This window comes from Pinus tabuliformis, chromosome 6 (genome assembly GCF_031772625.1).
Source record: "Pinus tabuliformis cultivar Carrire ecotype Pingquan chromosome 6, CPIR1, whole genome shotgun sequence".
Lineage (NCBI taxonomy): Eukaryota > Viridiplantae > Streptophyta > Pinopsida > Pinales > Pinaceae > Pinus > Pinus tabuliformis.
The window spans coordinates 2,033,638,485-2,033,662,282 of NC_142292.1; the positions used below are offsets into that span (position 1 = coordinate 2,033,638,485).

General features: G+C 44.4%; 1 protein-coding gene across 1 annotated transcript in view; it reads right to left on the reverse strand.

Annotated features, from left to right (window-relative positions):
- Positions 1 to 9,795, reverse strand: part of LOC149267412 (uncharacterized) — a 29,302-nt gene extending 19,507 nt beyond the window's left edge. Inside the window, exons 1-3 of the mRNA XM_089411624.1 lie at positions 9,598 to 9,795; positions 7,592 to 7,915; positions 7,359 to 7,426 (exon numbers count right to left, since the gene is read on the reverse strand). Coding sequence (XP_089267750.1) covers positions 7,359 to 7,426; positions 7,592 to 7,915; positions 9,598 to 9,795 — 590 coding nt within the window. The remainder of the gene's footprint in view (positions 1 to 7,358; positions 7,427 to 7,591; positions 7,916 to 9,597) is intronic.
- Between the last annotated feature and the right edge of the window lie 14,003 nt (positions 9,796 to 23,798).

Consider the following 23,798-nt stretch of genomic DNA (forward strand, 5'->3'; position numbering starts at 1 on the left):
ATTGTTGACGGTGCTAGACCTGCCAACATTCAGGGGGTCTCCACGATATGAAGTCCCAACTAGACCTCACACCCCATCTGGAATACGGCCTGGTGTAGGAGCCCCATCTGGAATACGACCCGGTTGCCGAAGCAATGGGTTTTAATGATGTGCCTTGGCTGCAATAACGCATATAGTGGTGTAATTGTGACTTTGGTGAACAAGTGTGTGACTTTGGGGAGGGTCAAGTGTGATGTATGAAAGGTTCCAACACAATGAGGGGAAATGAGTGAGCCCCTTAAAAACCTGTAATAGTACGCAACTTAAAAGGAACACACGAGCATAAAACATCATGAGTTAGCCTGCAAAATAGTTCACAAGTTATTAATGACGAAAATAAACAACAACACACATTCAACAAGATTCATACTAATGCAAACAAAATAGTTCATAAGCATTAGCGTAAGTGAAATGACATATATTGCAAACATAACAAGAATATTCCTACTATATTCACAACATATGCATGAAAATGTGTTGGCTTTGAGCTTTTATTAAAGTAAAATTTCCAAGCATACATATACCATTGACGAACCATTAGTCCCAATAGTGGAACATGAAGTCTACACCTGCTCCTCCAAAGAAATATACTCCCTCTATGCTACTGAGAAGCCAAGGCTCTCAACAAACTCTCAAGCTCCTGATTATAAGCTAAAAGCCTAGCCAAAAGCTTGGCTCCCCAAAAAACCCTTTACATGAGTTATGAGAACATATTTATAACAAAATGGGTGACTATTCATCTCCCTTTTGTGACTCTTGGACTTGTCTCGTGACTCTTCAACTTCTTTACAAAATTACTCTTCACATTCCACAATGGACACTTGGAATTCCACTTACAAATTAATTATAAAAGAATATCACATTATATTGGTACCCATATAGGACAAAATTGGGTTGAGCCAACTAGAAAACATAATAAGACAAATAAGTTAAGCTTGAGTTTGGGGAAACTCCAACTCAATAACTTCGAATTTTAGGTTCTTTGTCACATGACAGTGCCAAACATTCTACTGCGCAATGAATTCCCCAAACTGTACGATGGGATCGGGCTAAAAGCGGACTCTAGCCTCCATGGCATCCGAGTACACTGATTTGGAATCGATCTGAGTTTCCTTCTTTAGCAATAGCATCATAATATTCATCTGGACAGGGCCACCAACGTACTTCTGGATGTTCTTACATTTCACTTCAAGATCTTCCTTGGTAGCGATCTATCTAAACCGGTCCAAGTATTCTTCAACCTCATGCCTGACCCAATTCTTGCGTTTGGCTTTGGTGAGTAAGCCAACTTATGGGATCTTGTGCGATTTCACCATGAATGTAGGTTTTCCTACATATTCACAGCTCATGTAATGTACTAAAACAAAAGACAAGAATCTACTCTACTCTTTTAAACAACGGAAACCAATGATCGATGAAAACAATAATTGACAAGAGGTAGACAATAAAAGACACATAACACAATTGTTTCTCTGGGGAAAGCCAATGCTCAAATTCCCAACTATCTATTGCATTAATAAAAAATCTGAGTGATAATATAGAGCTTGTTATCACAAGAACAATTCCGCACAATTATGATCAACTCTCTGCCTCACAAGCTCGCACTGACCAACACTTAGCTAATTTATACTATGTGCTGAGCCCCTATTTCCTTACGCAATTCTTGAGAGGAATAGCCCATATTTAATTGGGAATTCCTTCTTCCATAACTGTGCAATCCAAATCTAGGTCCTCTTCTAATGGCATGCATGATCTGTACAACTCGGATCATCATACAACTGATAATACATTGTCCCTGCACTCTAACCTCAACTGGGTCTTTCTATGAAATGACATGCATGAGTTTCTCATGAGATAATCTTCAATTAGCTAGAGTAGCACTGAGGATGCACCAACTCACTACTAGACCTCTATTAGTTCCACAAACAGTTAGAACTAGTTTGATTTTCTATAACTTAGTTAAACTGAGTTATCTAATTACAACTCAAATAAACTCATCCTGGACCCCTAATATTTAGGGAGAACACATACATGACTATAGAAAGACTTCCAACTCAAAATTCCTAAGCTAATTAAGTTAATTAACTATTTACAAGTTACTATGAAAATATAATTCAATTTTAATTCACAGTTTAATTCAAGGACAAATTAAACTAGAATTTCTTGTTGTCATTTCTCAACACTCCCTCTCAACAAGAAAGGGATTATCATCTACCCTGATCTTGTCTCTGTGAAACTCAGATTTACATCTTATCAAAATGTCAGCATCTTGCTCCTTTGTGTAAACATACTCCAACAATATAATCTGTCTCAATACACAATCTCAAAGATGATGATATTAGATATCAATATGCTTGGACCGATCATGAAAAACTGGATTTTCAAAGAGTTTGATACAACTATGATTATTGCAGTAAATCATAGTTGGATCCATTTGCTGACCAAACAACCCAACTAGAATCTTCCTCCTCTAGATGGCCTCACATGCTACCTGAATTGCAACCATGTACTTTGCCTCTGTCGAACTGAGTGCAGCCGATCTCTATTTCCTGTTGTACCAAGAAACTATTGTTGACCCAATACTAAAGATCCCTCTTGATGTGCTCTTCTTGTCGGATCGACTCCCTACCCCATGCAATTTGAAGTGGTGAAGCCTTGAAGATTCACTCCCTCTGGCCATATCTATCGCAATCCATACTGAGTAGTGCCCTTGAGGTATCTCAACACATGCTTTATCACCTTCCAATACAAATTAGTAGGCCTAAACATCGCTTGACTAAGCTGGTTAATTACATAGAATATATTCAGTCGTGTGTTCACCAAATACATAAGTGAACCCACAAGTTGCCTGTAAACAATAGCTTCCACTACTTCCCTTGAAGTAGTATCCTCTTTCCTTCAGTTACCTGCTAGAGGAGTCTCCGTGGGTTTGTTGCTCTCCATGCGGAATCTCCTGAGTATCTCGTTGGCATACTTACCCTGAGACACAAACAATTCCCCATCACCCTGCCATACTTCCATGCCTAGAAAGTAATGCATGAGCCCCATGTCCTTCATCTCAAACTCTCTTGCAAGTTCCTCCTTAGAAGACTTGATATTTGATCATCACCTGTCAAAATCAAATCGTCGACATATAACACAATGATCAATAATTTACTTTCCACCACTATGTGGTACAAGTTCGCATCTGCTTCACTCTTGGTGAAGCCCAACTCGGTGAAGTAGCTATAGATCCTAGTGTACCAAGCATGGGGTGCTTGATTCAGCCCATGCAACACTCTCTTGAGCCGACACACATGTGACTCATGATCGAAGGTCTAAAAACCTTCAAGCTACTCTATGTACACCTCTTCCTCAATAATGCCATTAAGGAAGGTTGATTTTACATCCGTCTGATGTATCTTCCAACCCATATGTGCTGATAGTGCCAATATATAGATTTGATCGATGAGTACCTTGCAACAGGAGAAAAGGTATCATCATAGTCAATCCCCTCTACCTGTGAAAAGCCACGGGCCACAAACCTGGCCTTATGCTTCTTCAAACTACCATTAGCAGCTTGCTTTACCTTATAAAGCCATCGAGAGCTCACCATTGACATGTCCTCTAGTCTTGAGACCACATCCCAAACATTATTATGAACTATGGAGTCATACTCCTCCACCATGGCATCAACCCAAACTAGCTACTGCACTGCTTCCTCAAAGGAAGATGGCTCTATCTCAACACATCCGCTCATAAGAGCCATGTATCTAGTGTACCTCTTAGGTGACATCCTTTGTCTGTGCTGAGATGTGGGTGCTCCCACATTGTCCTTTGCATCATGCAATAACCTGTTAGCCTCTCTAGTGCACTTTCTCCCATCTCTAGAAGACTCTTCCTGAGTGGATGTCTCCACTCCCAAATCCTCTGCATGTGGCTACTCCACATCAATCTAAGGCTCCTCAACCTTAGGAGCTAAAAGCTCCTCAACTGCATGTAGCTCAAGCTCCCTCCCAAGGGAACCTCGCATGGCCTTCTCCTCATCGAATCTAACATCCCTGTGAACCATTGTCATCCTACTGGTCAAAAAGTACACCCGATAGTTGTGAGGTGTATTAGTATACCCCACAAATATCCCCAACTATGTTTTCGGCTCAAGCTTCTTCCGTGCATCTTTGGTGAGATGGAAATATACTGATGACCCAAAAATCCTAAAGTGACCAACATCTGGCCTCTTACCGGAATAAATGTCCTCTGGTATCTTCATCCCAAGAAACCGATGTGGGCTACGGTTCTGCAAATAAACCGTTGTGTTGCGTGCCTCAACCCACAAGTGTAATGGTAGGCCCTGATCATGTAACATTACCCGTGCTACCCCTACAATTCTTTTGTTCTTCCTCTCGGCCACCCCATTTTTTTGTGGGTTATGGGGTGTCGTCAACTCCCGTTTAATCCCTTTTGCTGCACAGAAGTTCTTAAACTCATTTGAGACATACTCACCACCATTATCACTCCTGAGAGCTTCAACCTTCTTTCCAGAATCTTTCTCAACCAATGCTTTAAATTCACAAAACTTTGTGAAAGTTTGATCCTTCTTCTGCATAAAAAAATATCCAGCATTTACGAGAAAATTCGTCAACAAATATAACATAATACTTGTGTTTGGCCATGGATGCAGTCGAGAATGGTCCACAAACATCTTAATGGACTCGCTCTAGATTCACCTCTACTCGACTTTCTCTATCATGAAAGGAATCCTTGATGTATTTTCCCAAAGTACACCCCTTGCATGTATCAACTTTCTCTAGCATACCTTTGGGAAGACCAGTAGAGATTTGCTACATGATTTTGAGAGACTTGTGATGCAAGTGGCCCAATCGCCTGTGCCACAATTCACCAACATCTCAGCTTTGCACGTTCTCTTCTTTTGTGTTCAAAGTAGCACAATCCTCTACCTCCAACTTATAAATATTCTTAACTCAAATCCCTTTCTTCTTTACTTTAGCTATGGCTATGTGTTTAAGGAACACCTTTCCTTTCGAGAAGATCACATCATAGCCTCTATCCTCAACCATGGCGGTTGATACTAAGTTATTCTTCAACCCAAGCACATACATAACATCCCTCAAGGTGAAAGGAGCACCCTCCTCCCTCTAAAAAGTAATTGTGCCTAATCCAGTAGCATTATACCTCTTGTCGTCACCCATCTCGATATGCATATGGAGATTCTCCTCTAGGTCACTGAACAACTCCTTGTCACCAGTCATGTGGAATGAAGCTCCACTGTCAAGGTACCATACACTACCCATCATTGATGACACCATGCATGCAATGAGAGTAAAGTCCAATTCGAATTGAGAGGTCAAAGCCTCACCCGCTGCTCCTCCTTAGGACTTCTTCTTGGACTTCTTGATTGAACAATTTGTAGCAAAATGTCCCAACTTGTGACAATGAAAGCACTTAACTTTCGTCACATCTTTCTTCTTACCTCCATGGCAAGAATCTGATTTAGAATGGGACGCCTTCCCTTTCCCTTCCCTTTCCTTACTCGTTAAGGAACAATTTTACTCATCATCAGTCTTTAATGAGGAACCATCTCTAGTGTTCCTTCTGATCTCCTCCTGCATCAAATACGACCACAGTAATTCCCAATCTAGAAGCTTCTCCCTCCCATTGATAAGGTCCTGATAGCTATTCCAACTCTTGGGAAGGCCTAGGAGAGCTAGGCTCGCCATGTCATCCTTGGAAATGATTATTCCAACACTAATTCCAAGTTCATCACGACAGTGAGTGAACTTGGTCAAGTATTTCGAAATGGTCTCACCTTTCTCCATCTTGATCTTTCGAAGTTTGTCTTCCAGTGCCAATTTCCTATGATCAATTTTGTTCTAGAATAAGTTTATCAATGCTCTCCACTTAGCATACAGAGTTTCCTTCCCATGGAGACTCGAGACAATGTGGTCTTGAACTCCCTCAAGGATTATCCACTTCGCCTTCACCACACACTTCTTCCATTCGGCCAGATTTTGTGCATCTGATGCTGTTGGCTTAGGAATGTCTTGATCAACGAATTCCTTCAAGCCATTACCTCTAGTGTAGCCTCCATTCTGTCCTTCCAGGTTATATAATTCAAGCTGCCTTCCAAGGCATATTGAAGCCACAATTTGTAGAACGCCATCTATCGATCTTGAATTATGTATTGCAAATTTGAATTTCACTTGTAACCAAAAACTCAAAATTTTGAAATATCCTCTAGTATATTGTCTTTAGCTCTGATACCATGTATATTTTCCTGTATATTCACAGCTCATGTAATATACTCAAACACAAAACAAGAATCTACTATACTCTTTTAAAAAGCGGAAACCAATGATTGATGAGAACAATAATCAACAAGAGGAAGATAATCAAAGACAGATAACACAATTTTTTCTCTGGCGAAAGCCGTTGCTCAAAACCCTGACAATCTATTGCATTAATAAGAAATCTGAGTAATAATACAAATCTTGTTCTCACAAGAACAATTCCGCACAAATGTGATCAACTCTCTGCCTCACAAGCCCGCACGACCAACACTTAGCCAATTTTTGTTGCCTGTTGAGACCTTATTTCCTTGCGCAATTCCTGAGAGGAATAGTTGACATTTAATTAGGAATTCCTTCTTCCATAACTACGCAATCCAAATCTAGGTCCTCTTCTTATTGCATGCATGATCTGTACAACTCAGATCATCATACAACTGATAGTACATTATCCCTGCACTCTAGTCTCAACTGAGTCTTTCTCTGAACTGACATGCATGAGTTTCTCATGAGGGAATCTTCAGTTAGCTGGAGTAGCACTGAGGATGCGCCAGTGCACCAACTCACTAGTAGACCTCTACTAGCTTTACAAACAGTTAGAACTAGTTTAACTGTCTATAACTTAGTCACGCTGAGTTATCTAATTACAACTCAAATAAACTCATACTGGACCCCTAAAATTTAGGGATAACACATACATAACTATAGAAAGACTTCCAACTTGAAATTCCTAAGCTAATTAAGTTAATTAAACTTAATTAACTATTTACAAGTTGTTATGAGAATATAATTCGATTTTAATTCACAGTTTAATTCAAGGACAAATTAAACTGTAATTTCTTGTTGCCATTTCTCAACAAAATCCACATTGTTGTACAATTGTGCATATGAGGCCTGAATATTGGCAATGAATGAGGCGAGTTCTTTTTTGCTCTGAATGATTATCCGCACTTGTGCTTTCTCCCACTATGCCTGTTGCCTTTTTTCTTCAACAACTAGGATGGTGCCCCTTTGTACTGCATTGACCACTCATACACAACAACAATGCTTGTATGAACAACCTTAACAGCTTTAGCACTATCCTTACACTTCTGTTGCATGTCCTGCAAGCAGACAACTACTTTATGCATGGTGAAAATCTCTTCATACAAGCTATGCATGGTTTCTCCTAATGTTGATACTTCACCAAGTATGACTACCTTAATTTCTTCCAAATAAATGTGCACGGGAGCTACGTTTTGGACCTCTGCTCAGAGTTTTTCAACTACTTTCCGCATAGCCTGTAAGTTCTTTTCCAACTGTTTTTTCTCGGCCATCAAATACTCAGTGTTTGACTTTGTAGCACTTGCAAAGGCCAAGTTGGCTGCAACAATGGCATTTGGATTCCTTCTAGTGTCTATTACAATTACCCTTTCTCTAATGAATGCAGGAGATGCGAGATCGTCTCGAAAAATTTTCTTCCTTGATTGTACAATCTTTTTCTGAAGCTCATCGTAAGTCAAATTGTATGTGTCTATAACCAGACCCTCATCAAGAGGAACAATTTCCTCTTCCTCGCTTGGAGCTTGCTCTAATGTCGAAAGAGGGGGAGACTGAATGGTGACATGCTAAACGCTCAGCATCAAATAACATCTTGATTCCATAGTTGTGGTTCCACCTCCATGTTTGGAATCACAATCAACTCCTCAATTTCTTGAGCTATCTCCTTGTCCTACAACTGTTCTCTCTCCTCTTCTAGTAGTCAGTTCTGCTCTTATTCCTCAACATGTTTCCGCATTCCTTTTCTTCTTCCATTCTTAGGCTTTCTTCTTCTTCTTCTTCTTGTCTTCGTCTTTATTCTTCTAATTTCCTCTGCTTTTGTTCTTCCCTCTGCTTCATCTCTTCCTCCTGCTTCCTTTGATTCCTCCTCTTATCTATTGTTATGGCTACTTTCAAGATGATTGGATATGTTTTCATCTTGTGGCTCTGCTCTTCGACTGGACTATGCGTGACTTTCCTCTCGCCCTTTTCGTGCACTAGGTTGTGCCTTTCCATTGGTACTATCTCTGGAGTGACTTCTTTCTACAGAGTAACCTATGATGTTCGGATGAATATGACTAGTTCATGGGACTTGGAGGCATTATAACAATTTTCCCATGCTTCCTCCTCGGGTATGCGAAAGGTCCCACTTGGCCATTGATAATGAATTTGTGCACAATGGTATTTGCAAACATTCCTAGGATCGTATGGATTGAAGTCCAAATGACTGAATGTGAATTTTTCTATCTCCTTTCCTTCGGTGTTTGCAACTTTAAGATTCTTGATTTCGTACAATTTGATTTGCATAGGAAGAACAAGCCAAGGTGATTTCTTCTTCCTGTGGAGCACTGTTAATAACCCCATGGAAAGATGGTATGTAGCTAATTGCATGACTAACTTAATGGTGGCATACCTCGATAGAAGATGCAGAGACTTTTGTCCACCAAACACTCTGAGGAAAGTGTCACCCGGTGAGGCAAACTAATCTGTTATCTCCAACACTGCTTCCTTGCCCCACGTGACATGCAAGGTGGCTCTTCCTCAAAGATTAACTTGTATAACAAAATGAGTAAGTGATCAGTTAGCCTTTCCATTACTCCTTTGTGGTTTCACTCCAAAAGTAGCTCACAATAAATATGCATGACAGACTCTCTTGGTGTCCAGGTGCAATTCATGCTAGGGAATGAATTGTGAGCACAAATTACATCCATCAGGTAGGAGGACATGTAAAATCTAGCTTGCTTTACCTTGGGAGGATTTTGGGCATTAGCTACATGTATCTTCAGTTGTTGAACCAACAAGTCTAACTAGTTGAATGGTTTTGTTTTGTTCATAATCTAGTTCAGCAAGAATTCCCACCCTTCGGGGAAGGTCTCAATGCTTTGTTGACCATAGATTATGCAACATAAAACTATCAAAAAATGGTGAACCTCCCTGAGAGACTTTGTCTTGTAGGTGTTGGTTGGTGTCTAAATTGCTAGCTCTTTCACCCAGCCTTTGACAACCTCATTTGTGCTCAATTAGCTAGTGGAAGCATAGAAGTAAGAATCCATGAATGATTCTAGCTCCGGAAATGGTACATGAGATGATAATCTGGTGCCAGAAAAGAATAAAGCCTTTGTTTGTTGGCATTATTAAGAGTCAGAGTCTCGGGATCTATGTGAGAATTTATCCAGTTGACAATGTCTCCATATGGGAAATTCAGGTACCTACATGCAATCTTATGTAACCCCGACTTTTGGACATTGATATATACATGTCGGTCCTCAAGATCTGCGTTGAAGCTTCTTGCAAATAAAGCTTCATTTACTTTATGCCATGTGATATCTGACTCTTTTTCTATGAACAATTGAGTATTTGCAAAAACTGGCAAGTTCATTAGAGTACTCTCAACTACCTCCTCGGTGTTGCATTCACTGTTGTCCTTTGAAGTGGATGATCTCTTTGGTGCCATGATGACAGTAATTGATGAAGATAAGTGCTCAACAACTGCAATATCTGTAGGAGGAAAAGGAACCCATGGAAAACATGAATTACCTTGAACAAAAAGGCTCACACAGCAAGATCAAGGCAACAACCACATGAATGAAGGGGAAAAGTGTGCAAATCCTGAGCTGAGGGTAGAGGCTAGCTCCAAGAAGTTCGCATTGCGTAGTCTTAGCAACCAGGGGAGCAGCTTGAGGCTTGAGAGTGCACAATGCACAATCTCATCCTAGGTAGACTGAGGAGGAGATTGCGCATTGTACATTCTTAGTGGCCAACAGTGTGGCTTGAGCCTTGGAACTGCACAATGTGCAATTGGGCTATCCAGGTACTACGCATTGGGCAATCTCAGAGACCAAGCTTGAAGCTTGAGCCTTGGACTTGCCCAATGCCGAGCTGAGCAAGGCAACTGCTGCCCAAGTGAAGGGCAGATCTGGTTGGAAAGAGGATGGGAAAGTGGAAAATATGAGTGATGGTGCAACTTGGAGTGTAGATCTGACTAAGGCAAGATCAATCAGTGAAGATTAAGTGAAGAAGATCAACATGCAAAAGGAAAAACAAACATGCATAGGGAGTCGCAAAAAACGATGATTACCAATGGGTAAAAATAAGAAAGCTGATGTGACACTTGTAAAAGGCCAATGATGGACTGAACCAACACTTGTACAAGCTAATATATGTTAAAACACCAGCAACTATGAAAAGAAACAAGTCAAACAACACTCACTGAAGCGAAACAACTAAAAACGATAGAAAAAGCGACAAAAGACGACAAAAGCAAAACTCACCTGGAAAAGTGTCGCAAACTCCACTAGAGGCTCCTTGATATCCTTGGGAAGGCTAGAGCTCCAAGATCAAATGTGAAAATCAGCTCTAGCGGCATCCATTATATAGATATAGGCTAATTAGGGTTTATGATGTGCATGCCTAAAATTAAGGACAAAAGGACATCCTTCAGGAAACTAATTATCCACTCCCTATTTTCTAGGGATTGCCTTTTTCTTTTTTTGTTTTTTGGGAAACCATCCATTCACACGGCCTAGAAGGATTATGCAATTTGCAACTACCGTGAAACTTCTTGACTCAATGAATTGCATAGTTTCTGAGCTCAAGGGGAAGCTTTGCACAATTTCTAAGCTTAAGGCCGAGTTGTCTCCCAGAATTGCGTAGTTTCTAAGCTCAAGGTTGGCTTGCTTGTCTATATTGCGCAATTTAGACCCTCAAGGCTAGCCTACCTTCCAATATTGCATAGTTTCTAGAGGGAAGACCAATAATGCTGCAAATTCAAGTCAAGAGATAGCTTGTGTATGAAAGATATCAAACTAGGATTAACTCATCACAAGCACATCATGAAAAGATAAGTCTTGATCATAACATGAATACTTGACATGAGTGAATGATAAGCTCCTGTGTATAGAAGGGAAGGCTCCAAAATCAAAGAATGGAAAAAAATTTGGAGGGTGGTTGTTGCAACTACAACACTTGGCGATACACTGGTAGAACTCCAACTCTATGTGTGTATCTTTCTTCATGTAAAACAGGTCTAACTATTCAGGAAGCATTGTTCATCTCATTGATCACCATAACTTATTTACTTAGCTTAAGTTAAATATATACTCCCTACCATTCTTTTCGTCAACGACACACTATGTTACACAGTAATTCGTCACTGTCTCCCTGTCAGTCACCCTACTGTGTCAGGAGTTCACAATAATCAAGTTCATGCCCTCTGAACTGGCCAAAAACCCACTTTTCCAAAGTTTTCCTCATCAGTGCGACTGTTTTTAAAATATCCGCGCTGACTGGCGCTTCATAACAGACCGCATGCGCTGCCAGCGCGGAAGCACACGACTTTTCCGCGCTGGTCGAATTTCATGACCAGCGCAGCCCCTGTTTGTATTAAGTCGCGCTGACATGACCCTGTCTATTATTACTTTACGATGTCAGCTCGCCAAACTAGTTTTGCACCCGCGCTGATCCAGTTTGGGCGAATTTGTTCCAACAGCCAGCCTTCCAGATAACTACAGGCTTGGTTGGTTGCCTTGTGAGTATCGCCTCCCTTCTATGGCATGTCTGTTCGGCCTTTGAAACCACTTTCCCTTGAAGATAAGCTCATCCTTCCACCATTCAAGGAGGCTCCCTCTCCTATTTAAACCTCTACCATTGCCATGAACAGCTAGTTTGGATTGTGTGGAGTTTGTAGTGCTCAGATTGCTGCTACTATAGGTAGTTGGTGTGATAAGTGTGGAAGTGCTAGATAGCTTAGGGAAGGTTGTGGAGTGTTCCTTGTGTGAGAGAGAGAGCTCTTGTCTTGGGAGATCCATCTCTAAAGGTGAATGCTTAAGAGACTTGCTGACTGGACCCTCTTGAGAAGGATATCGACGTCAGAACATTTGGTTGTACTCTTCTCTGTTATTGATTAATAATAGATGACTACTATTATGGTTCCATTCTCGTTTGTCTCTGTAATGGTTAATGTGAATTACATCCTTTCTGACTGATGTATAGTTGCTTTTATTAGATTTCACGCTTGTGTTTGTCTTTCTCTTCGTGTGTGCAGGTATCTGTTCGCGGAGATCGCGGAGGATCGTGACCGGCCAGAGCGAAGGAGCGAGAGCGGCATCTCTTCATCAAACAATAGTGTTGGAATCCAAGTAGGTGTCCTTTGCCTACCTTTTAATTGCAATTAGGAACTTGCATAGTAGCATTGACTGATTGTTGCTAGACCCATTCTGGGCTAGTAGGGATCGCCTCTATCCGTAGAGGGGATTTACCTCTCCAACAATTTGGCGACTCCGTTGGGAAGTTGGCCTCTGTCCCTTGTCATTCATTTTTGCTTTGAGCTTGCTTGATTGCTCTCTCTTTGAAGTTTAGGGGTTAGTCTTTTACTTCTGGATTTCCTGGTTCAATCTGGGAAGTGCTTGAATTGTTTGAAAAACCTTTGCCTGGGTTTGGGAGCTTTTTCTTTGATTTTGCTTGTTTTTAGCCTCAGTGCATTTTTAATTGAAACAGTCGCGCTGACATCGCTGCCCTGTTTCTTGAGTTTCGTGGTCATCGCGCTTTCTCATCGAACAGTCGCGATGGTTCTGAAATCGAACCAGCGCGGATAACCCGTGTCCTTCCGCGCTGACAGCGCATTGTTGCTACACGTGAACTCTGGTCAGTGCATTGTTGCTGAGTTCTACCCGCGCTGATCCTGTAGAATTCATTTTGATTCAAATTTGCCTCCTGAGCCTGTTGGGTTGACTGTCCCTTACTCTTTCCACTTGGTTTATGGCTTGTTTTTCATTGTTTGAACTGTGAGACACTTGCTTGCAAAGTCTTGTCGGGCGGATTTTGTTTTGTGTCCGGTGACCTAGTCTTGTCATCCCGTTTTCGCTGGATTGATTTTGTTTTATCACTTGTTCACAAAGATCCATTGCTACGTGCCTTTGCTTTTGCGGAAACCTTCCTTTTTGCTTTCTTTGCTTGGTTGTTTAGGTGGTTGTTCTCGAACCAGTCCTTCGGTTGCTTCGGTTACTCCTCGCCACACAGACATAGATTACAATTGCTTGGGTTCAACCAGCTCTTTTCACGCTTGTTGTGTGTTTCATTGAGTGACTTTTGTTTCCTTTACTCGGTGTTGATGTCTCTCAAAATTCATTGTAAGTGCATTGTGCCATTGATAAGGAAATCGAACTAGTATATTTTGCATTCAATAGTTAATCAAAGGAAGAGTATTTTGTTGATTTGCATTCTCAAAGAAAAGTCTCATTTCTTTGTCATTAGCTGCATTAGATTGCTTGGTTGTTTGAGTTCGTTTTTTTTTATTGAAAACTCTTAACCTTCTCGTAGTTAGAATTCATCGAACGAAACGGTGTTCTTTGGCATATAGCTTGCATCTAGGTAATTGTGAGAGATCACACGATAAGGCCTGAAATCGAAACTTAGATTCAAGATCAACCATAAAATAAACTGAATAAACCTAAAAACGCATTGGAACTTAACGCAAACATCTAGAGGTCTAGGTTAGAGACGTGTTCCGGCGTCTTTAAACATAGTCACTATTGTTTCACATTACGGTTGGGTGATTCCTCCTTCTGTGACTCGATAGTGGTCTAACACGGACTGTGCTCCCACGTACCGTCGAGTATATAGGGAGACCCCACTAGGCTTTTATCCTTGATCCATAGGAAGCCGAGTCTGCCACCTTGTGAACCGTAACGCACCGAACACAAAATTCGGGAAGATTGACTGCAGTACGGAAAGTCCTTGGCTCTCATACGATTGCTAAGGTGTATAAGCAGTTTTACGGATTGCTTGGTAAACCCTTTACCTAGAGTCTCCAGAGCAGTCACTTTTGATCCTTTTCGGACTCCCTAAAAGAAAAGGTGCCTGTGAGCGTCTTGTCACTTCGTGCTCATTAAACATTCGAAGGAGACTGGAGTCATCTTTTCGTCCTTTTCTCGACTCTTGAAACATGAAAAGGTCAAGTTTGGTTCCTGTGTCTTAAAATTTATTCGGCCACGATAATATTACCTGGTTAGATCTTGTGTGCGTTAGCTTGAGTAGGGTCTTTATCGTTAGTTTCCTTTAGGTTTTCTAAGGGGTCTTATCATCCTGGCTGACCCGTCAACTCCCGGACCGAGTGGTCAAGGTTCTCCATCTTCTATTGCTCCTGAGGTACCTATTGTAAGCGATACTCTTCCTGTTATCCCGAGTATCCAGCCTATCAACGTACGTGCCCCGGACGACGAGGATTACGAAGAAGATTGGAATCTTATCTGGGAGCCTGACAAAGATGATACCCCTCGTACTCCTCCCGGTATGTCGTCTCCGATGTCTACTTCCCACATGGATGAGACATCTCCTAGCACAGGTGAGACACCCGTGGTGTCAAATATTGAAACTCCCATCCCAGCTACATCTCCACTCCCTCCGCGATATCAGTCGATGAGGGATAGAATAGCTGCCAGAACTACTTCTACGACTATATGGGATCCTAGTCTTATTGCCACCATGGGGCCCTTTGTGTCACGACCTCTTAATACGCCTGTTACCTCAGTTCCTACCAATCCAACCGTTTGTGTAGCGCACTCGACTCCGGTCGTTAGTGCCGTGTCAACGTCTTCGTCTACGAACGATGGTGCTGGTCCTTCCCACAATCAGGGCCAGTCGGAAGTTTCATTTGGAGTCGTTGATCCTGCACAGAGTGCTCAACCCTCTTCTGGTGTTGTTCCAGGAGGGGGGCCCTATGATAGTCAGGGGCAGCCCGTAGTGGATCCGAATTACCAAGGTCCCCTCTTTTATTATGACTCTACTGGTCAGTACCTTCAGTTCGCTCAATCCGCACCTCTTCAACCTTTCGTTGAAGTCTCGGTACCGTTGTCCATCTCTTACGACGCCAGTACTCATACTTTTCAAGGGCGCCAGGTGATCCGTGGGCAGCCTCAAGGACCGCCAAATCAAGGCCCGCCGCCTTATGTGCAAACCCCTCAAGGGCAACCACTTCATGGCCCGCCTTACCCAGGACAATCTGGGGGCCCGCAGGGACAACCCTACCCGGGACAACCCTCGGCCATTGGTGGTCCGTCGTTTTCCTATCAGAGTCAACCTTCTGGTTACCCAGGGCAACCTGGTACCCAGCAAGGTTACCCAACTAGGCAACCAGGGCAGCCTTACATCCAACAAGGCCAACCTGGTTTCCAGCAGGGGTACCCATCTGGACAAGCTGGGCAAGCTTACACTCCTCAGGGCCAACCAGCAGTCCAGCAGGGGTATTCTCTTGGGCAGGGGGGGCAACCCTACATGCAGCAGGGCCAACCTACTGCCCAGTCTGGTCATCTTTCTGGGCAAGGGAGGCAACCCTACGCACAGCAGGGCCAGCCCACTGCCCAATCCATGCATCCTCCTGGGCAAGGGGGGCAGCCTGCTATACAGCAAGGCCAACCCACTGCTCAGCCAGTACACTCTAGGGGGCAGACGGGCCAACCTTCTATACAGCAAGGTCAACCCGCTGTCCGCCCTAATCATCCATCTGGACAGGCTGGCCAACCTCAGGGTCAACCAGCCGTCCAACCGGCTCAACCATCTGTTCCGCAAGGACAACCCTTAGTGGCTCACGGACAACCTGGCACCCAGCAAATTCGTCCTTCTGGGCAGGCAGGTCCATCCCAAGCCCACCCAGGTCAACCTTCCGGACAGATGATCCAAGCCCAACCGGTTCAAGGACATTATTCTGGGCCCCAAGCTCAAATGGGTTATCAAATGCAAGGTGGGCCACAGCCTCAACCTTCTTACCAAACGCAGCCTCCTTATTAGGCTCAGTATGGAGCCCAGCAAATGTATGGCTACCAGCAACCCCAGGGGAAAACTCAGCTTACTCCTTATCAAAATTATCAACAGTCACAGGTCACTCCTTACCAAAATTATCAGTATGCTGCACCTGCAGGGCAAGTTGCTAATACATGGGGAGCTGGGGGGCAGACACAGGGACAACTGTCCACATATGGCCAGAATCCGTATGGACAGAACTCCTATGGGCAAGGTCCCTATGCACCAGGTCCTTTTGGGCCGGGTCCATCTGGACAAAGCCCATGGGGGCAACCACCACCTGGTTGGAACCCTAATACTGCCTCGAATCCGCAGCCACAAATGTCCTTTAACCCTCAGTTGCCTTTCTTAGCGACGTTGGAACTGCTTGATGTGTCCAAGTTGACAAATGATCATATTTTGCATAATCCATATTGGCCACCAGTTCCAACTAAAATACCAGGTGATTGTCCAAAATTTGATGGCAAAGCTGGCGAAGATCCTCAGGCCCATGTCATGACCTATCACCTTTGGTGTTCATCGAACTCGTGGCTTGATGACTCTATCCGGCTCCGCCTCTTTCAGAGAACTCTCACTGGTTCAGCCGCTAAGTGGTATATTGAGCTGAATCGCGGCATGTTTCAAGATTTCAACTCGTTGGCCATGGCGTTCTTGACTCATTTTCAGTTACCCATTCGGTATGAGATTGGGACACATCTCCTCACGTCTCTCAGACAGGATACGACTACACACATATCTGATCATATACATGAATGGAGAAGGCGTCGTCGCTTGATCAAATTTTGGATTCCTGATCAACTCCTGACCGATTGGTTCACGACTTCCTTTGTCCCTAAGATTGCAAAAGACATCGCAATGGGAGCGTGTGTAACTGAAGAGCAAGCGATCGCGCGAGCTCAGTACCTCGACTTAGTGTACTCTCAGTCGGGTACTTTGTATGAGTATTTTCCAGATGCCCCGAGGCCTGGACAGTCCAAGGCTCCGCCGAAACCATCTGTTGATGGAGTCATTGGCTCTGTAAACTCGTCATCAAAGAAATCGGTCGCGAACCCTGGGAAGCAGAAACAGAACGCTTCTAACGAGAATGCTTCTCAGGGCCAATCAAATTCTGGGAGTACCTCCGAGGTAAACGCCGTTCAGTCCACCGTGGCGGATAAATCCTCAAAAGGGAAAAAGAAAGGGAAAGCTAAAGATAAATCTGGACAGCCCAAGCAGGATCCCCCTAAGCCTCTCTCCGAGGAAGGAGCTAAACGAAAACCTAAGTATCCTTGTCTCATCTGTGATGAGGATCACTACACTAAGGACTGCCCGAGGCGGTCCGAAGTTAGTCGACTTTTGAAAGGAGCTCCGGGGCCTCCTGCCGTGCTTAAAGAGCCTTTCCCTTCCCAGCAGACTCAGATGGTGGCAGATCCGTCTCAATCCTCTTCCTCGTTCGGTTCTCAAGTGTTCATGGCTAGAACGATCCCCATCCATGTTTCAACTCGAGCGAAAGATTATCCATCTCAAGCCGGGAAAGAGTCGGAGGTTCCCTCCAGCGCTCCTCCGTCCAGTTCTGGTCCCCTTCACATCGAACGGCCCAGCACTGAGACGATCCCCCGACCCCCTCCCAAAGGTGTACTCAGGAAGTCATCTTATAACCCCAATGCTCGTGTTGCCCAGCATTATAGCATTGTTGAGGACTTAGCCCAGGCTCCGTCTGCTATGTCCGCGTTAGAAGTCCTCCAGAGCTGCCCCTCCCAGAGGAAGTCCTTGCTATCAGCTATTGGTGGCATAGACCCGGCAGATTCGGATCTGATTTCTTTTGATCTCGAGGGTTTTACACAGAGACTGCCTCACCAAGTGGCTTTCCTTATACAGGTCATCATCAATGGCAAAACGATTCATCGTACAGTTATTGATGAGGGTGCCTCAAACTGCATCATGTATGTTGCTTGCTGGAAGGCCATTGGTTCTCCTACTTTGAGCCAGTCTCCTACGACCCTGGAAGCCTTCGATGGAAGAGAATCTCGTCCATATGGTATCCTCCAACGATTGCCTATCTCTTTAGAAGGGAAGACCGTAGAGGTGGAGGTTGAAGTTGTTGACGCTAATCTCACTTACAACCTCCTCCTTGGACGGAGCTGGACATACGCCATGCAAGCCATGGCTTCCTCCTTATTCTGTGTCGTTCGCTTCCCTCATCAGGGAAAGATTGTCACGGTGGACCAGCTCTCCTTTTTTGCTTCTTCTTCTGAAGGTAATGTGTCGTTCGTGGAGCATACCTCCAAGTCATTAGTGAGTGTGGGTGCCGGACTGTTCAAAGATCCCGCTTTAATGGGAGTCTTTCCCCTCCCACCTCCGAATCTCGCCCCTGTCAACATGATCTCAGTACGCTCTGATCCATGGGTTCTCCCCCCCATGAATCAGGAAGACTCTTGGGGTGATATGATGCCGTTGAGTCCTGTTGAGCTCAACTACATCGAGATTGTCGCTGCATCCGCTCCCCCTCCTGAACCTGCTTTTCCAAGCAGTGTTCCCGATTCATACGATCATTTCCCTTGGCTGGGTGATGAAGCCACTTCGGATCCACTGAAGGAAACATTTCCCTCCGATGAGGCCATCATAGAGACTATGTCTCTCGAAGAGCTCCCTTGGTCAGATCACCACCATCGCTCTTCGTTTCTCCCTCCACATTCAGAAATGGTCGCATGTCTCGAGCGGTTTGCTTCATGTGTCCCATCCCCGCCCCTTCAAACACCTGTTCAGCTGTATCAAGTGTCTTCTGAGGGCAATATGGGCAACATCACGCAAACCCAGCCTATCGACATCTCTGTCAAACCAGGGATTGTCGAGAACATTTTCATTGGAGTCACGTGCACTCCTGAGGAAGTTCAACTCTATACTGCTCTATTTCGCGAATTCCGTGATGTCTTCGCATGGTCCTACGAGGAAATGCCCGGCATTGACCCTAGTATCGTGGTGCACGAAATACCTACATATCCAGATGCTAAGCCTGTTCATCAGCGCTTATGCCCAGTACACCCTCGAAAAGCTGCAGCCATCAAGGCCGAAGTCGAAAAGCTTCTTAGAGCTGGTTTCATCTACGCCATTCCCCTTACGGAGTGGGTGTCCAATATAGTCCCTGTGAATAAAAAGCAGGGCACTATCCGGGTCTGTGTTGACTACCGCGATATCAATCATTCCTGTCTGAAAGATAACTTCCCTACGCCCTTCATCGATCAGCTGATTGATGACTGCGCAGGAAGTGAGATTTATTCGTTTATGGACGGCTTCTCTGGTTATAACCAGATCAACATAGCCCCTGTGGACCAGCATAAGACAACTTTCATTTGTCCTTGGGGCACCTTTGCCTATAAGAAGCTCCCTTTCGGTCTCAAGAATGCCGGTGCCACTTTCCAGCATGCGATGTCGTATGCTTTTCATGATATTCGACACATCGTACAGCCTTACCTGGATGACCTCCCAGCTCATTCAGCTAAGCGTCAGGACCATCCATCTCATCTACGCGAAATTTTTCTCCGCTGTCGACACTACCGTATTCGACTCAATCCGCATAAGTGTGTCTTCTGCGTAGAATCTGGCCGACTGCTCGGGTTCATCGTCTCCCGAGAAGGCATCTGCCTGGATCCCCTCAAAGTCGAGGCCATCTTGAATCTTCCTCCCCCTGCCTCTTTGCAGCAATTGCAGATCCTGGAAGGCAAAGCTAATTTTCTTAGACGATTCATTCCAAATTATGCCGAGGTGGATAAGGGTTTTACACGGTTATTAAAGCGAGACACACCCTTTCGTTGGGATGCTATCGCCCAGGAATCTTTCGAGCGACTTAAAGACCTCCTTGTCTCAGCTCCGCTCTTAAGACCTCCGAACTACCACCGTGATTACACTCTCTATCTAGCTGTTGCTGACACCACCATCGGCATGGTTCTAGTGCAGGATGATGATGACGGCACCAAACACGTTATCTATTACCTTAGTCGCAACCTTCTGGATACGGAAACTCGCTATGCATATGTCGAGAAGTTGGCATTGGCAGCTGTCTGCGCCGTTCAACGATTCTGACATTATATCCTGTTGCGCACAACGACCGTGATTTCTGACTGCAACCCAATGACCTACATTTTGTCGCGTCAACTGCTGGGGGGCAAATACTCGAAATGGATTGTAATCCTCCAAGAGTTCGACTTGGAATTTACTGCGGCCAAGTCTAAGAAATCTCTGGTCTTTGCTGAACTGCTCTGTTCCTTGCCATCTCATTCTGCACCATCTCGTTCGGAGGAGCATATCCCGGACGAAACATTGTTTCTCATCAGCATCCTCGACCCGTGGTATGGGGACATTATAGTATATTTGCAGACGTCTTCCTTCCGTCCCAATGTGTCGAAAGATGCTCGACGGCGAATTCGTCACCAATCTCAACCCTATCGCATTTTGGGTGATACCCTGTACCGCCTCGGCGTTGATTCTGTTCTTCGCCGATGTTTGACTCTCGAGGAGGCTGAGCGGGTGTTGAATGACTGCCACTCCGGTGCTTGTGGCAGCCACATGTCCGGATATGCTACCGCCCAGAAAATTCTCCGTGCTGGTTACTTCTGGGCTTCTATCTTCAAAGATTGCATTCTCACTGTTCGTGCATGCCATGAATGCCAGGTGTACCACCGGAAAATGCGTGCACCTCCTGCACCACTGCACCTTGTTGTTACTGTAGGTCCATTTGCCAAATGGGGCATCGATTATACGTCCTGTAACCCTCGTTCGGCCGGGGGGCATGGGTATATCATCGTTGCCGTGGATTATTTCACCAAGTGGGCCGAAGCGATGCCTACACTGAACGAAGACGGTTACACAGCGGCGCAGTTTTTGTTTAATCATGTCATTACTCGTTTCAGAGTCCCTCAGGCGATCGTCACCGATCACGAAAAACATTTTCGTAATCACATGATGACGGAACTGACGACCCAACTAGGCTTGCGTCAAGATAGTTCGACACCGTACTATCCCTGTTGGACACCTAATCCTAAAGGGTTAGTGTGGAAGCCGAAAATACTAAGCAGTCCAAGAGACCTTGGGATCTGAAACCCAAGAGTCACAACATTGTATTATAAATGTACATCTCCTGTTAATAAAAAAATGCACTCACTGATTTATCTTTCATATCTTTTGTGCTGTCCATGTGTGTTTAACATGGTATCAGAGCCACTTGTTTTTCTGTGGCCTGTTATGTGCATGTCAGTCCTGGCTCTCTGCCATATTCTTTTCCAACGCTCCTGACATGTTGCCTCTGCCATCAATTCTGCATCTCAGGAATATTTTCTTACAAATATTTCTTCAGCTACATGTTAGCTGCTCCTGCCAGCGTTGTCCAGCGCTGTCCAAGCTATTCTGAGATGCCTGTCTGTCAATTTTATTAACTGCGCCCTTTGTCATATGCGTTTTTAAGTAAACATCGTTGTGGTAGGAGCGCTGGTATAACAGCACTGTGATTATTCTCTGACACGTCTTGAAATAGAAAAATACCCTGCCTAGTTAACACTACACATAACGCTCCTCGTCCTGTGCATCGAATGCCATTTCCTCTGCCATTATTCTCTATCCGACGCTGCTGCCGTGAGCGTGGAGACCAAGGTGAGCATGGACTAGGTTGAAAGTTGTGGAGTATTGAATGTTGGTGTGCTCAGGATTGATTGTCGAATTCTCAAAATAAGGTAATATCGCTCCTCCTACGAGTGTGGGTTACACATTGTTGGCTTGACTGTGTTTGGAAAATCTCATGTTTTAGCATCAAACCGCCATTGTTTTGGCATTGTGGCTTCAAACCATCATACAACTCATCAATGGTACCACGGAGAGTGTGGTAGTAGGTCTTCATATCTTCGAAATACTGCTACTGAGACTGCTTCAAATTTCGTTCTCTCCGCAGCTGATCCAGGTGGATGTTGGTGGCCACCCACCAACCCATTTGGACCCCCACAACTGTCTCTTTCAGTCTTTTCAGTTTCCTAAATTGTAGCACAGTATACTATTTTTAGCAGTTTTTCGGGTCCTGAACTTCCGGAGCCGTTTTGAGGCCCTAAACGACGTTTTTTTGGGATTCTGGGGAAACATGGGTCCATGGACCCATGTTGCCTCCCAAAGTGGTAGTACTCGGATAGATCTTTCTAACGAGCTATCGTGCGCGTCAAACGGAGATCGTATGCCAAAGTTACGACCCCGGGAAATTGATGTACCAATTTACCCAAACGGGGCCCACAATTTGGCGTTTCATCTTCTAGGGTTAGGTTTCGGGATGTGAAGGGTTTTCCATTGTTTCTCAACAATAAATAGGCCTTCGAGCCTCATTGTAACGCAGTTCGGAACAGTTCAGAGGCATGTAGCCGCACATCTCTTCTCAGAGATAGCTACCATCGCCCTAGCTGGTTTATTTCCATTTCTGGTTGTATTCAGTATTTTCCATTAATGAAATGAATCATTATTTCCACTGCATCTATGTGTTTATGGTTATTGCATCTCTGTATTTATGATTATCTCTGTAATCTATTGCGTTCCCATTTAAATCCGGATCAGTGGTATCAGAGCGGTCTGCTTTTTCTCTGTTTTTCTTTGCATGTCCCCAATGAGGTCGGGATATAAGGAGTTAGGGCTTGAACTGGTCGAACCTTTGCAAGACCAGCCTCGCAAATCCCGACGGCCTCCCATGGCGGATGAGAAGAAAGACGAGGGGGCAGGAGATCCTATCAAAATCTTGCTCGAAGAAGCCCTCGAGCGGCAAAGGAACGCGATGATGGATAGCTTTGCGCAGATCCTTCAGCGGCTACCCAGAGGCGACGCACCGGCTTCCAACAGCGACTCTGGAAATGCCACACCGTTTAAGGTACAAGTTAATTTTGAAATCCCCATCTTCGAGGGTCAAATAGACGCAGATGCCGTAGATAAATGGTTAAATCTGCTAGATGGGTATTTTTCTGTTCATGAATTTTCAAGTCGGGAAAAGATTGTTTTCGCTCTTCTCAAAGCAGCCCCCCACGTCAAGGACTGGTGGGAAACCTACTGCGAGCAGAAGGATGAAAGTACAGGCTCACTATTTTCAGCCGCACCCACTTGGAATGACTTCCGGGATGCCATCAAGGAGCAGTATTACCCTGTCGGAAGCTATGAGGACAAATACATCAAATGGACCACACTGCGGCAGGGACGAGACCAAGATATGTCGGAGTTCACAAACATTTTTCATACCCTTCGCACACAGTTGGGTATCAAAGATTCTGAGTTGCATCTGGTACTCAAATACCGTGGCTGCCTGCACAAATACATCCAGGAAGAGATGGTGTTCTTGAACATCTCCTCACTCGGCACAGCATACCGATACGCTGTCAAAATCGAGCAAAAGTTCAAACAGAAGAAGCGAGACTTTGGATCTGCAAATCCGAAGCCCAAAGGACAAAGCCAAGGCGGGGCAGCCCAAGACAACCCGCCGAAGTTGCAAGAAAAGAACAATACCACAAAGCCGAAGAAGGACACAGGAAAGTGGTGTGAGTTCCACAAGAGTCCCACTCATAACACAAGTGAGTGTCGAACCAAGCAGTCGCTGGTGGCTGAGTTGAAGGCTTCCGACTCAAATGCATGTTCTGATCCTGAGCCAGAACCCGACAAGGGGAATGGCAAAGG